Source organism: Phaethon aethereus (assembly GCF_964289735.1).
Source record: "Phaethon aethereus genome assembly, chromosome: 6".
NCBI classification, from domain to species: Eukaryota; Metazoa; Chordata; class Aves; order Phaethontiformes; family Phaethontidae; genus Phaethon; species Phaethon aethereus.
This window is the reverse complement of record NC_138580.1, coordinates 26,852,790-26,868,539: the sequence shown is the minus strand read 5'-3', so window position 1 is coordinate 26,868,539 and position 15,750 is coordinate 26,852,790. Positions and strand designations below refer to the sequence as shown.

The 15,750-nt window shown below is 36.7% G+C and overlaps 1 protein-coding gene across 1 annotated transcript in view; it reads left to right on the top strand.

The window, feature by feature from the left end:
* CWC22 (CWC22 spliceosome associated protein homolog) overlaps positions 1 to 9,134 on the top strand; it is a gene marked incomplete at its 5' end in the record, with an annotated part of 32,117 nt that extends 22,983 nt beyond the window's left edge. Inside the window, 6 exons of the mRNA XM_082001621.1 lie at positions 1,530 to 1,607; positions 2,690 to 2,842; positions 3,760 to 3,887; positions 4,840 to 4,941; positions 5,045 to 5,238; positions 8,532 to 9,134. Of these exons, the coding sequence (XP_081857747.1) occupies positions 1,530 to 1,607; positions 2,690 to 2,842; positions 3,760 to 3,887; positions 4,840 to 4,941; positions 5,045 to 5,238; positions 8,532 to 9,118 (1,242 nt within the window). The 3' untranslated portion in view covers positions 9,119 to 9,134. The remainder of the gene's footprint in view (positions 1 to 1,529; positions 1,608 to 2,689; positions 2,843 to 3,759; positions 3,888 to 4,839; positions 4,942 to 5,044; positions 5,239 to 8,531) is intronic.
* Between the last annotated feature and the right edge of the window lie 6,616 nt (positions 9,135 to 15,750).

Here is a 15,750-nt window from a genome sequence, read left to right as displayed (position 1 = left end):
ATTAAATTAATTGTGAAGGATACATGACTGACAGCCGAAAACCTATTTGGGAATGTCATAAATTGGTTTATGCTATGAAGTTGGTCTTAGGAGAAAATAATAAAAAAATAAAAAATTAATGGGAAAAACTGCAGTCCTGTTTAAGTGCCGTGTATTTCATGGCTCTTAATTTATAGAAAAGTGTTTGCTTCACTTGTCTTAATGTTTCAAAATGTGCCCTAAACCAGTTCATAGCTGTATTACAATCTGTAATTTACATAGTAGGTCAGATGAATACGTTTGTTTTTAAACTCGTCTATGCTTACTTGTCTAGATCCTTGCTCTTGGCCAGTGAAGGACTCTGGTCCTAGAGGGGAGGTGCAAAGCAGAATTCACCTGTGTGTTTCCTTCTGGTTCTTGGTTTGTGTGTGTGAAAGAATAAGAGGTGGTAGCTGCCAGAGGGTGATTCAATAATGATCTTGGGGTGATGGTATTGGGGAGCAAGGAGAAAGGGAGCCAGACAACTTGTATTCCAAAAAGACTGGGTCTAACAGTTCTAGATAGTTGGTATCAATGGAAAGAGAGCATATTCTGCCATAGCTGGTGCTTACATCCATGTCTGCCATGGAGATGGGGAAAAATGGAAGGCAGGCCATCGGCAATGGGGATGCACAAAAGTTTTAGGAGGTTAATCTAGCTAGGTTTTATCTGCTCCTTCCAGCTAAGGAGGAGAGATGCTTTTCTAGAGGGCGATTCACAACATGAGCCTAAAACAGTTTCTTTAGAAAAGTTCCTCTCATTCTCTTGGTTTATAGGGGAAGCCTAGGCAGATCAGCCTCCTAAGGCTGAGTTTAGTCTTTCTGAACATCACCTTCAGGCCCCTCTGGTGAACCAGCTGCAGTGAAACACTGCCTTCTGCTTGCTTCTGGTAAGCAAAGCTTGTGGTAAAAATTATGGCTAAATAATTGAAGGTATTAGTATATACCACAATCTACAGATATTTCTGATTTTGGAAATATGCCGCTAAGCATGCACATTGTAATTGAGTTTCCAAATGGCTTGTCTATATGCCATTATGACATTTGGATGTTGCAAAGAATCTTCATTTTCTGTAAGCGCGGGGACTGGTGTTATTTAAAACAAACAAAACAAAAAAAACCCCAAAGAGATCCAAAACCACAAAAAAAGTCCTCAAAACTTTCTCTTTTTTTTTATGTCAAACCTCCTTTTTTGCACTCTGTTAAAGTCAGTTTGTAAATTAGTTCTGACATTTTTTTGGTGAGATGTACAGTGCATTAACTCATAAATTTTAACTTAAGCAGAAGAGGAAATTGGAATGGCAAAAGCTCATATCCATAGCCCGATAATTTCTAAAACATGGGAAATTCAGAAAACTACTGATGTTGCCAATAAAGATTTATGTAAATGCTCTTATTTCAAAGCTTGCATCCGTGTAAGACTTTCTTCAATATTTTGGTACTTAGTAATGATTTTTTTTTTTCCTGCTACAATGAATTTACCTAGAAAAAATATTTTTTTTCTTAAACTAGAAAGAACTCTGCAATATGATACTTGACTGCTGTGCTCAGCAAAGAACATACGAGAAATTCTTTGGGTTACTGGCAGGGGTAAGTTCTGTTTTCAGATTTTACACTTCGTGGTACATAATTTCCTTGGTCTATTTTTTGTGTGTCAAATTTAATTTTTAATGGATAAATAAAACTAATAGGTTTTTTTATTCTGAAAATGATTATGTTAGTTGACTGAACTAACATTTTGATTGTAGTAAACAGTGAATGCAGAATGAGAGAACACACTTTCTCTTTATATTGTTGCTTTTTTGCCGCCTTCTTCCCATTATGGTAGAACAATAAATCAGTGGCAAAGGAATGGTACTAAAAAGAGGTAGAAGTGTTATGAATTACTGGAAAATATCCTTTTTACAGTGCTAAAGATTCATTTTGGAGGCTTCTGTCTTACCACTTCATTCAGAGCTGCTTAATAGGTTTTATTTAAAGCACAAGACTGAATACTTAATGTCTCGGGGTCGTGGGTGGGGGATTTTTGTTTGTTTGTCTCTGCAGTTATGTCTTAGTTAAGTTTTCCCTATCTATGATACTGAGGGATCTGACTAGTTAAGATAAAACACTTGTCTTCTCAAGGGAGCAAGTTATGCTGAAAGGGAGTAGTTTTTTTTGCATTTGTATGTTTTATCTAGTATTTGAGGAAATACTTCTGCTGATAGTCAGTTAAGAAGCACTAAGCATAAGAAGCTACATGTTCAGTAGAATATAAATGTTAATTTTCATGTTCTTTGGAATGTCTTATGTCCAAAATGTCTTACTTTTGTGTTCCCTGCTGCCTCTCTAATTTTAAATAGTCATTCAATGATGTCATGAAAAAATTACATTTGATGGGGTTACATCAGGTGAAAATACTGGATGTATGGAAGTAAAAGAAATTGCTGGATAATTTTGCTGCAGTTCAAAATTGATAATTACTAATTTGCAATGCAGATGAGTTTCTTGTTCTGACAAACTGCTGAAAGCGATAAAATGTGTCTATTTGAAGGTATTTTATTCTCCAAATGTTATTTAAAAGGAAAATCTTGCAGTAAATATTTGCAGCATTAGGTCACTTATATGTAGGTTATTTGCATGTTTAATATTTTGTTTAATCTGATTGTTTCAATTGTACAATGTTGTCTCAGCGTTTCTGCATGCTAAAAAAAGAATATATGGAATCCTTTGAAGCTATTTTCAAAGAACAGTATGATACCATTCATCGTTTGGAAACGAACAAACTGAGGAATGTTGCCAAGATGTTTGCTCATCTACTGTACACTGATTCAATTCCCTGGAGTGTAAGTGAAAAAGGCTATAGTCCTAGATTTCTTTTTCAATAATTAATCTCCAGTATTGAGAAATAATATAGAATGCATTAGTTTTAGTATCCATTCTACAATTTGGAACTACTTGTATTTGTAGCAAAATGGATTATTTTAAGTATCTTCTCAGACACTGTGAACAATTCTCTGTTGCTCCATGTTCTCTCTCTGCCCCTGTGCATCGTTGCCTTCCCTCCCCCATTCTGAAGTAGTTGATTAAGCTGTTATTTTGTGGAGCTCAGCTGGAATTGGTTGATTAAAATGTACTTGTTTTTAGAATTTTGAACTTTTCATCGGCAGTGTAAATAACAGAACAGTCTCTAAAAACAAGCCTAAAGAAACCTTTAAAAATTATATATGAAATTAAAATTTTTATATAATTATTTAAAAATTTAAATACTCTCTTTTTGTGATTTAAGTGCTAAATAAATACAGGCGGTCCTGCATTCTGAGATATTTATTTCTTCATTTTTAATGTCATATTATTATATCAAGGTAACTTCTTTTTTCCTACTGTTTTATTCTTTTTTCACAGCCTAGTCTAATTGTCATTCTTCAGGCACAAAAGTCAGTCCAAATATTTCAACTTTTTAGAATTTAAGTTCCAAATCTTTAACTCCAGAAGTTCACACACCTAATTTTTCTTTTGTGAGGCTTTCCTGCATAAAATAAATCCTTAAAGAATTACTAGTACAAATATAATCAGAAACTGCTCCCAGGTGGTAGAAAAGAATTTTTGAGGAAGAAAGTCTTGACTAGGAATTGGGGCGAGGGGAGAGGAAAAAAGTTTTTATTAGTTATTTCAGGAGGACAAAGGTTTGTAAGATAAATAAAAGAATGTATGTTTAAACTTAAGGGCTTTTTTCTAAATTTTTTTTTCTAAATATTTTCAGGTCCTTGAATGTATAATACTAAGTGAAGAAACTACTACATCCTCCAGTAGAATTTTTGTCAAAATATTCTTTCAGGAACTCAGTGAATATATGGGACTTCCTAATCTAAATGCAAGATTAAAAGATGAGTAAGTTGAAATTTCATTTCCAAAACCGTAAATTTAATTAGTTTCTTTATCTGAAAAAGTACAGATAAGGACTCTGTTTTCAAGTTCAACTAAGACTGCACTTCTGTAGCTGCAGTACTTCAAGAATAAGTTCATGTATAGATTTAGTCATTGCAAAGAGTCCCATTACGATGAGTGTGTTAGCATCAATTTCAGTTCAAGTATGTGCATGACTATTTGCAAGACGTATCTTATGTTTTTTCCAATGATAGTTTGGCTTGTATAAGAATTTCCCAAATGCAAGTCTATCTTTTTGTATTGTCTGCTGTATAACTCGGTTGTAAGTGTTACTGTGGCTTCTTTTTCTGACAAAATTTAGAAAAAATCACATAATTCCATTCTTTCTAGGATTTGTTGCTTATCCTTAAGTATAGTGTAAATAACACATTATTTTAAGCCTGTATATGATTTAATGCATTGCATTCTGGCAATATTCCTTTAGTTGCATGAGCTATTTCCTGTAAGTTGGTATTTCTTCTGTGTATGATGAAGAATTTAGTAGATGCTTCAGCTTACTTAAACTTGAAACTATATTCACGGCCTTGTTTGTGATTTCAGCATAGGTTCCTAGATCTTTGAACTTCTTGGTCAACAAATATTATTCTTTGCTATCACAGGCTACTGTGATTTCACAAGTCTTCTCAGGGCTTCACAAAATCAGGCTTTCTGTTCTCATAATCTGACAGTATATGTGTAATTCTTTGGTGTGTGAAGAAGCTTATGTTTTCATAAAAGAGCAAGTTTTTAAATAGCATTTTGATCAGATACATCACAGATGTAAACAAAAATGAATGAAGAGAGAACTTTTGCTGTCCTATGGAGATCCATACAGTTTCTTTTTCAGTTTATTAATGTCAATGAGAATTATTGCTAAGCTGGCATGGTGTTTAATTTAGATGTTTGTTTTCATCAGAACATTGCAACCTTTCTTTGAGGGATTGTTGCCTCGGGATAACCCAAGAAACACTCGCTTTGCCATCAACTTCTTCACTTCTATTGGCCTTGGAGGACTAACGTGAGGAACGCTTTTCTGATTTGATACTTACTTTCCTTCCCTCTCCCTGCCAAAAAAAAAAAAACCTAAAAAAAAAAAAATTGTTGCGGTTGTTGTTGAATAGGGATGAATTACGGGAGCATCTTAAAAATGCACCAAAGATGATAATGACACAGAAACAAGATGTTGAATCATCAGATTCTTCTTCATCTTCAGAGACAGACTCTTCCTCAGATTCTGACTCTGACAGCAGCAGTAGCAGCTCAGAGTCATCCAGCAGCAGTGACTCCTCTAGCAGTGGCAACAGCAGTGACTCAGGTACTTAACACTAGCTATAACTATTTACTTCTATTTACTTCTGTACACCTGTTTATTTCTATTTCTGTGTATACTTGTTTTAAGGAAAAACTGGCTCTAGACAGTGTTAGTTTCTCTACTTTAAAAACTAATCAATGTTTTTAAATCTACAAGTTTTAAAATACTAAATATTGCATATGGAAATTTATTTAAGAATTTAGGAAAAACTGAGTTCCATTTTTAGAGACGTCAGTATCTGAGGAGCATTGTTTTGTAGGTTGCTTTTTATGCAGTTGATACTTGTTGCACAGTACTATCACTTCAGTGGAGGATGGAGGGATTAGAGTCATTCCCTATTAAGACCTCTGTGGGATGCTTACTGGTGAACTGTAGAGACTAATGTCTACAACTCTTTTTTGCTTGGCTTGATTAGGTGAGCTTGATACTACTTGTGTCCTTCCCTGTAAATATGTGCTTCTTCTTGGGTCAGACATTGTTCAGTTCTAGATGAATTAGTATCCTTCCAAGGGTCCATTTCTAATTCCTCTTCCTCAGGAAGAGTTTGTGTGGTGATATAGTGAGGGTTCTTGTCTGTAGAGAAATCTCCAAGGAAGAATTAGCTTTTGCTGACAACTTAGTATGTTGTAGTATTATGCATTATAATTAGTGTTTAGCATCTTATACCATCTTGCTAATATATAACCTTCTATTTGACATGAAGTGTCAAAAACATTGCTTAATCTATAAAGTACATGCTAGTATGAGTGAGTGTGTGCAGTCTCCCCCATCGTATGTAGTGTGAGCAGATGATAACACAGCGTGACTTTCTGTAGTACAGAAGCTTGCCGATTCAAAGTTAATTTCATTTATTACATGCCTTTGAAATGAAAATGTTCATTAATAAAATAAAAGCAGTGTGAAGTGTTCATGCTTTGGAAATGCATTTTCGTTTTCCATTGCAATCTTACTGTACAAAGTCTGATTTGTGTGTCATCGCATTAATCGCATTATATGACGACAGAGCACTAGAGGAGGGCACAGTTAAACAGGGTCAGAGGAGGCGTTAGTTCAGCAAAGAGCCAGATGGCTCCTGCGCAGACAGCTGCAGCTCTGCTGAGCTGCTTGAGAGGAAGCAGAGAGGTAAGTCCTTAGTGACAAACCTACTGGGTCTGCAGTCTGCTAGTATGAACAGGTTATTTTTGTAAGTTTAGGACCTTCCCTTTTACTACTTGTCCTTTCTCCATTCAGGAACACATTTATTAAAACTTGCATTTTGATATCTTTACAGCCTGGTTTCACTTTTTTTCCCTGGTTCTTGTGTACTTAAATACAATGGTCAGAACAGTAGTTGGAGATAACTATATTCTTCAATGGTAAACTTGGTTGAGGTCCGTTACTGGCTATAACTCCAAGTCTTCCTGTGTTTGCAGCTTTTAAAATATCTTGGTACAGTTCAAATGCATTTTTCAGAGGAATGTGCTGCAGTATTTCAGTGTTTTAAGAGTGCAATATATAAGATAAAATAGAAAAACTGCTAATTAGAAAATGAACATAGCTAAATTAAGGATTACTGTCTTACTGACAGTTGATTTGTGGAACTTCACCAGCTAGCTCTGGACAGGTTATTCCAGCCCAAACAGGACCAGCAGAGGATGAAATTTGTTGGTTATCAAAGCACCTTGTTCCTTTGTATTTACCTTCTCCAGCCTTTTTCTGCATAATAGGGAAAATACTGTTTAAAAAACTTAATGTATTAAAATCTATCTGAAGTGATCCATCATCACTTAGCTTAGACGTGAGACTAGCCCACTGCAGTAGAACTCAGATATTTGATGTACTAGTAAATCAATTTATGGTTGTAGTATTTTCAAAAACTGATTAGAAACAGTTAGCTGGTATGATCCTATAGTTCATGCAATAAAGTAAATTATTGGTTATTCTAAATGGCTGTAACTTCAGTGTTTATTCATAAATACAGATAAATAAATTTCAAGTGAAATCTAGAGGTTCCTTACAAAGAGCAAACAGGAAGAGTAAGGCCTCTCCCACTGAGATGAGCACTACTGTATACTTAGAAATATACAAGTTGTAATCTGAAATTCTTGAAAAAGCTGACACTATTTCTCTGAAAATGAGCCAGAGGCCATTGGTATGTTGCTGCAGTACCACTGTCTCAAGCCATTTCAACATGCCTCTGTTTCCTCATAGGATAGCGTTAGAGATTTTTCCCCCCATCTGCTGTTTTTATTCTCCATTCACTAACAAGCTTTTCCAGCAAGTAACTGGCAAAGTAAATGACTTTGGATGGTCTGGGAAAGGTGATCTTTTTAAAAAAAATTATTTTTGAGTGGTTTGATATATGACTTTACAGTCGCTGCCTGGTCCTTTTGTATCAAGCCAACAAGAGGAGGATGATGGGTAGAGGTTCTCAAAAGTCAGGCATCACTTGCAGATAGCTAAGGGATAAAGGGCCTGCTGGTGGATACTCGTGAGCGGCAGCCATATCTGTACAAATCTGAGTTGTTCCCTCTTGGAGAGGGCATTGGGGAAGCAAGGTTGTTGGAGTTTTGTCAGTACAGAGAATATAAAATCTTTTCAAATACTAAAATGTATCTTACATAACCAAAAAATTCCAGGATCGATAGGTTTGCAGATCTTATGTCAGATTCCCATTTAGCGAGTTACTCCATTTTAACACCGATATGATGGCTTAGTAATGCTTTGCATTAAAGCGCAGGTTTGTTGGGTTTTTTTGTAAGTTGAGGAGGAAGTTTATTTTTGGTTTGAGCTGCACAATGTTCTTGATACCTGTATAAGTGTTGTAAATGGGATGAAATGTAGAAGACTATGCCCTAATTTCTTATTTGTATGCTCTTGGTTTTGGGGTGATGTGTTGTGACCTTGCTTTTTGTTAATGTGAGGTTCTTGTGTTAATAACAGTGAAGTTACTGAGAAATATTGAGGCTTAGAGGAAAACTGGAGCATAGTCTTGGGCTTAATAATCAGTTCACACTTTCATGGAGGATTTCTATTTATGTAAAATAAAAAGCCTGTAATGCAGACAGGCGTTTAAAATAATCAGTACCTGCTCAGTTAAAGAATGGGTGAATTTTGCCCCATTGCATGAGACACTCAGTTGGGGGTTGGGGAGAGCAATAAAATCAAAGCTCATTAGTTTGAAACCTTTGTCCAGATACATACCCACAAAAGTTTTCTGACAAAAAATAACTCTCTGGAACTTTCTGTGTAGCTTATCAAGTTAAGCATAATAAATTAAAATGCAACCTTATTCCCATAATTTGTTATAATTTCAGATGTTCCTAAAGCCAAAAGAAAGAGAATGCAGAAGAAAAGTAGAGAATCTGATAAAGTTTCCAGGAAAAAACAAGAAAGGAAAAGAAAATCACTTGAAAAGAAAATGGGAAGGAGGCAGCAAGAAGAAAGAAGTGATACTGAAAGCAAATCAGAAAGAAATCACCGAAATTTGAGGGAATCATACAGGAGAGATGACATATCAAAATATCATCACAGAGATGAGTCCAATGGCAGAGACGGTTACCATAGTGGAAAGGATAGGAACCACGAAAGAAGTAAGGATCTAGAAAATAAACACAGTAATTCAAAACCAAAGAGAGCAGAGAGAAGAGCTTCTGTGTCTGATGATGAAACTTACAGACACTGGAGCAAAGACAATGGAAATCGCAGTAGAAAAAGAGAAAGATCAAAATCTGGAGAGAGAGCCCATAATAATTCAAGTCCGAGAGAGGAGGAACAAGAAGACCGATACAGAAATGGTTCAGAGAAACACCGAGAAAAGTACAACCATTATTCTGACCAGTACAGAGAATCCAGAAAGAATGAGGACAGACGAAGGGAGAATTCCCCACACAGACGAAAATAATACCTAACCAGAGTTCGAAGTAAATGTGCATTTCTGAGCTGTTAAAACTGTATTTTAAAATCTATTACTGAACTTTCCGTAAAAAAAAGATTTTGTACAAAGTGATAGTTCGCATTTGTAAATTTTATCAGACTTTTTCAAATTTTCAGTACTACTTTTTTATAACTGTTGCATTGAGTCTTTCTGTTTAATTCTTCCTTTGGAAAGGTGAAGCTGGGGCGTTTTTTGTGAATAAAACCATTAAGATTTCAGCGAAATGGGTGTGTTTGTCACTTAGTTTCAAGTATTTGTTATTGTAACTTTATAGTCTAAAAAACATTGTTTAACTTGCAAATTGAAAGTCATATACTGAGGCTAGGGTGATAAATGTAAACATTTCAGATTGTAGTGGGAATGTTACATGAGGAGGCTTTATAAAAAATTTTCAAACATCAGCACGAGTGCTTCAGGATTCTGTAGCTGTATGTTCTTTCAACTTTGGAATTTTCAGAAAATACTTCAGTTAATTTTCTTCTTCAAGAGTTAAAAATTGGAAAAGCAATATTGCCGTTTTAAATGTTACATTTGAAAGTGTGTCAGCTTGTTCTGTTACTTTTCACAATGTTTTTTTAATATTGTAACATCCTGAGCTAGTTACACTTGTGATCTTAGAGAAGGCAGGGGGAAAGTTGTGGGTTGGGGTTTTTTTTTTCCAACTATGGATTTGATTTTCAGGTGATAGACTCCAACTGTAGCTCTACAAAGGTAGTGCTTAAGGAACATCTTTCCAGTATATTTAAAAAAAAAATCAAAATAAGAGGTGTTTTATCTATTTTTAGATGTTTTGGACTACATGGCTTGAAGTGTTCAAGTTTATTGGAGGCAAAGATTACCAAAAAAACCTGGTTGCTGCAGCAGTTCTGGAGTCAGCTGAAGCAACTAGCTCTCGACATTCATTGTATGAGTAATGAATCAAAATTATCTGGTTAAGACTAAATCTCGTGCGTAACTAAGGAAGATTTTGGAAGTCTTTCGACATGAAATAGGAAATAGCATGGACATGGTCAGAAGGAGAGACAGGTGATAGTGGTATATTATGCAATTGTTGATGCCATAAGACTACATTTTTTTACTTTGTGAAATGAACACAGTTGCTGGGCCATATGAGAACTTACACATTTCGTGTGTAAATCATATTTTGTCTTGTATAAAGCATAGAAAATATATTTGAGCTGTTTTGTAACAGAAAATAGAGCAATTCCTAAGGAAATAGATCAGTTTTCCCTAAATCTTGTCACAACATTTTTCTAAGAAAAATGTCACATTTTCTAAATTTTTTTTTCTGTTTTTAACAGAATTTATTTCTGTGAGCTTTCGTGTAATAAAACATTTTCAGTCAAAAACATTTGCATGGAAAATAAATTCATCTTGCAGAGAAAAAAATAAGGCTTCTATCTTGTTACACCACACAGCTAAAAATGCTTTAGTGGCATCATGAGGTACATGTTGTTTAAGCTGTGGTGGTTTTTCGTCCAACGCACTTCTCACTTTCAAAATGATTTGTGCATTTTGGCAGTGTGTGCTAATTCTGGGAAAACTTAACTTGAAGGAATGTTTTCTAAAAAGAATTCTGCCGATGATTGTTACACTTCTTTCATAGCTCTCTATGAATATTACTGAAAAGTATCTGTACTTCATAATGGTTTAATTGTACAAAGTTACTTAATTTATCTAGAGTAATGCTCCCCTTACTATGTTATGGGTTTAATAGCATAAATTTTATTAACCCATAACTTTTGAGATATTCTGGTCAAGTTAGAAAGCTTGTTAATTATGTATTTAATAAATGGAAAATACTAAAATGATAAATGTGAAAACATAAAACATTTATTAAAAAATAAAGCATTTGATCACAAACATGCTGATCAGGAAATGCCAGCTTAAACATCTCCAATTTTTTGTGTTATCTCATGCTATCTGATAAAAATACTGTGCTCTTTGGTGAGAAAAGGGAGAGGGTCAGATTAGGACTGGAGCTGGGGTCTTAGCTGCATTTGCAATTTCTTGGGGTGGGGTTTTTTTTTTCATTTCCAGGAATATGAATAGATACTTAATAGAATGACCTATTAAAAATAGCTGTTATTTTTACCATTACTACTATGAGCAGGTTAATGCTGGCTAAAAGCAGTAAGAGGAGGAGCAGTAGTTCCGACGCACGCACATGAACAGAAGCGTGCTCAGAAGAACGGCGGCGCAGTGGCCCGCCAGCGGCATCCCCGGCCCAGAGCCAGGAGTGGCAGTGGTCAGCGATACCCAGGGCATTCCCAGCTTCTAGCAGACTGTCGCTTGAGGACTTCTTGAGCCAAAGGCGCTATGTGCATCTCTTAATAAGGCCTTGCCCATTAAGTGGCCTAATTCTTTAACTCATTTTGAGGGGATTCTGCAGCATCCTGTGCCAGGAGTTCCTCTATGTTACTGTACAGTATGTGTAAAAGTATGTTTCTTTTATAGCTTCTGCCTGATCTCTCTCCTCTGCTGCCTTCACCTGTTTGCTGAATAGCCGTGTGTAGTTTCCTGCTTGCCGTCCTGTGTGTGATTTTTATAGACCTAAACCTGTATATTCTTTGCCACTTCTTTCCCAGAAGTTAAAATTCACCTGTAATCTCTCCTTGTGTGGGACTACTCCATAGCCCTGATCTTCCTGCCCTTCATTTATTTATTTATTTTTCTATATTCTTTATAAAGGAAAATAAGTGGAAATACGACGTAGTATTTAAAATGAGGATATTCCAGAGTTGCATAGTGTCGTGAGAGTTTTGGGGGTTGGTTTGTTTTCAGTCCATCCTCTCAGTCGCTGTGGAGCTGAATGATCCACAGCGATCCTGGGCTTGCTTTCCTCGGCAGGAACAGCCATGTAGACCATGCGCAGTAAGGAGGTGACTCGGGCATCTGATCGGTAATTAGTACTGGAGCGCTAATGAAAGACTTCAAGAAGTGGGGGTTCTATGACACTCTTCACTATTTTGATCAGTTGTTAATACTTAGAAGCGTACTGAAGCAGCCCAGACTTAGCTTTCTGCAGGTGGGTCTGGTTATGACCCTGCTGTCAGAAGTCAACATAGGTACCTCTGGGCCATGTTCAGGTGTGGCTTGGCTGCCAAAGTAAATACTAAACTGCTTTGGTCTTACTGAACTGCAAGTCTCAATCGCAAGTGCTCTTGACTCAGAAGAGTGAAAATGTTACGTCGGAGAAGAAATGCGTTTATTGGCCCCATAACTAGCAACCTATACCCCGGCCTTAAAGGTGTATTATGAGAAGGGTGTTCACAGGCATGTCGGTGTTGGGCACCTGGGCCTTGGTCTTTGTGGTGTGTTTGAATGTGGAACTGTTGCCAGCTCCTTGGGCTGGCTTATCCTTCTCGTCCCTTGTGCTGGTCTGCGTCCAGGTGTGAGTTATTGCTGAGCGAGGCTGTGTGCGCTGAGCACCTCTGCCTGTCGAGGGGGACAGCTGGGTCTGAGCTGGTGTGAACCGAAAAGACGTTTGGGAGGGAACTTGTGATGACCAGTTCTGATCTTGTATGCTTAAATTTACCTTTCAAAAGAGGTTGTGGTATTTAAGTCCATAGGTACAGTAAGGGAGATTGCATCCCTTTTGCTAGGGCTCCCTGGCCGAATTTCTGAATTTCCTCACGGTAGTGGCATTAGGTGTTGTAAAGAGGAGCTGCTGACTCCCCCAGTGAATTCACCATCCATGTAGGAATAAATTTTGGCTGAACTGTTTGTGGCATTTGTAAGAACTGTAATTCTGTTCTGTAACTATAATTTTCTTTGGAGCAAGGTCTCCGAAGCTTGATTATTCATATACTCAAGTCTGAAGAATGTTTTCTTGGGAGGGGGGGAAAAGACTACCACTGTTTAGGCCATCTTGTTATATAAATCATCAAAATATGACCTCATAGTATGAAAGCAGTTAGATAAATTTTGGGACAAAACTATCCACTCTCTTTGTTAAAAATACTTTAAAATTATCGTTAACAGATCATGCTTTCTAAAGCAATTTTAGTTGCTATTTAAGCAATATTGCTGTCTTCAAATTCTAGACGCTTCATCTTCACAGTTGTGCATGGGAATCTGACTAGAAAACTGTTTTTCTGTTTGCATTCATGTTAAATGAATTTTACAAACAGATCATGTACATACTGAAAATCAAATTCAGTTTTGAAAACTACTAGTAGTACTGATTGGATTTAGATGGAATATTATTTTAACCTAGGAGCATGGTGTTCTTTTAATTTACTTAAGACTCCAGTAACATAACTGTTCTACACTTTTCAGTGCAGGCTATACTCTAAAATAGCTTAGCACATGCCAGCCACCAAAAAATACATGAGTTAGGGTGGACACGTCAAGCTCTAGCAGCAATTTAAGTGCCTCCCTGTACAGTTTTATGAATATAAAAGATGACACTAGCTCATCTTCATTCACTGTTCTTAAACTACTTTGAATTGTCTTTCACTGTTGAGGAAAGCATGAGGCTAATTTTCATGGAGAATCTAAAAAGGCAAGAGTCTATTATTATGTTAGCAGAGAGAATTGACTCCAGTTACTCTAATAACATTCAGAGAGCAGGGAAACTTGTCCTTCAACTTACTTTCAATTAGATAAGTTAGTATTTTTTAAAGCTTTTTTATTTGTCAAAATACATTTTTAAGAAATGGTGAAGTCAAAATACAGAATAAAGGGGTATTTTAATCAAAAGTCTATTTAAAACATATATTAGTAGGTTAAAAGTGGCATGAGCAAAATACTACTTTGTACACTGGAAAAACTTGAGGTCACTTCAGAGATGTTTTGCTTTTTATATGTTTGCCGCAAGCAAGTCTATAATTTGGCTGAGACTAGGGATTTTCTTTTCTTGTCTGCTCCTCATGACTATCATCAAGCATTTTCTTCTAACTTAAAAAAAAAAAAAAGAGAGGGGATGCAACTTAAAGCCTTGGGAAACCGTGTTGGGAAAATGGTTTGTTAACCCATAAAACAGGCAAGTCCATTAAGAAAATAAACTGTCACATTTTGACTCTGTTTACACAACGTCCATTTTATGCTCTCTTTTTCCGCTATTTTGCAAAATAAAGAGGGGACCAAAGTTTTTCCTGAGGGAGGAAATAAGTTGCAACATTTCTTAAAAGAAGGTGGTGGGGGAAAGAGCAAGGGAGTCAAAAAGGATGCAAAGCTTCAAGAAACAAGAGAATTTGTTTTCAGTGTCAGAGTGCTCAGGGCAGGTGAGGAGGTGCGATGCTGATCGGTTTTAGCTTGTTGACTGGTATGGTTCCCGAATTACTGAACGAAAATGCATGTTCTCCCTTGAAAATTGCCGCTCCCTTGGCTTTTTTCCAGTTGCTTACTTATGGCCGGTACTTGATGCCTCAGTCACAGCTGTGAAATCTCTTGTGCAATTTCAGATTCTGGGCTTTTTGTATGATAATAAGCTGTGTAAAAATGCCTTTGTCACTAACTTGCCAAAAATTTCGTTTAACTTGAAGAAATTCCTTTTATTTTTAGATCCCCATGGATAAGCCCACTCCACCTCATAAACACTGGAAATTTTCAGCATCCTTTTTTGCTGTGGAGTCATACTTAAGCTAGTTGGAGAGATGCCCATTGATTTAAAAGGGAGAGGAATAAGACCTTTCATCTGTTGGTTATAGATGCTGCTCCTGCACTGACTGTATTTTTGTTGCTCAGTATTCTTATTTTGATTAGGCTTTTTCTCATTTTCTCCTGCTCTAGCTACAGTTTTTCCATTTTTTTTCTTAGCACTTCTGAACTTTGTTCTTTATCACGAGGCGTTAGCCATTTAGAAAATAATAATGCCAAAAATACACATCAAAAATTCACTATACATCACTTGCATAATGCATCAAGAAATGATCTTTAAAGGATAACTTGGCTGAAGGAATGGTGTGTGCGCACACGTACTATAAAGAACAAGTGTGCAGCATGCTTCTTGCCTTCTCCTTACCTCAAAATAGTGAGTTACATGACAATTGCAAGTTTGATGATGTTGATTAGTCCTGTATTTATGAACATTTCTTTCTCATTGCCTTGGAAGAAGTATTGGTGGAGTTTTACAGGTTTACTGAATTTAGATAAATAGGTGGTTGAAGGGTCTCATGTACGCCAGTATGCCCTCAGAGGAGCCGTGGTGGTACTAGTAACAGCAGAAAAAGTGAGGAGTGGTCAACATGTAGCATAAAGTTGGATGCCATAGGCCTCTGTGTGCCTGTAGGGAACATTAAGAGTTGGTATCTTCTTACTGGCGGATTACGTAATGAACCAGAGCCCTTTGGCCATAAAGGCTCACGCAGAGGCTCGTGGAGGGAGGTGTCCACTGCTCAGCCAGTTTATCCATCACCTATAGAAGGCTTATTAGGAGAGAGATGTGTCTTACTGTTCCCTCCCTGCCATCCCTCACCACGCAAGCTCAGAGCTGGGTGTGTTACGTTGATGTCCGTTTTGGTGATCATTGCTCCAGCAAAGATTCAAGCAAGGTAAACGGTAGGTCTGGTCAGCACAGAGGGTTTTCACAATGGCTGGCTTGAACCCTGTGAGTCTAACCTACTGTGGCTGCTTTAAGGGTCATAAGTGAAGAA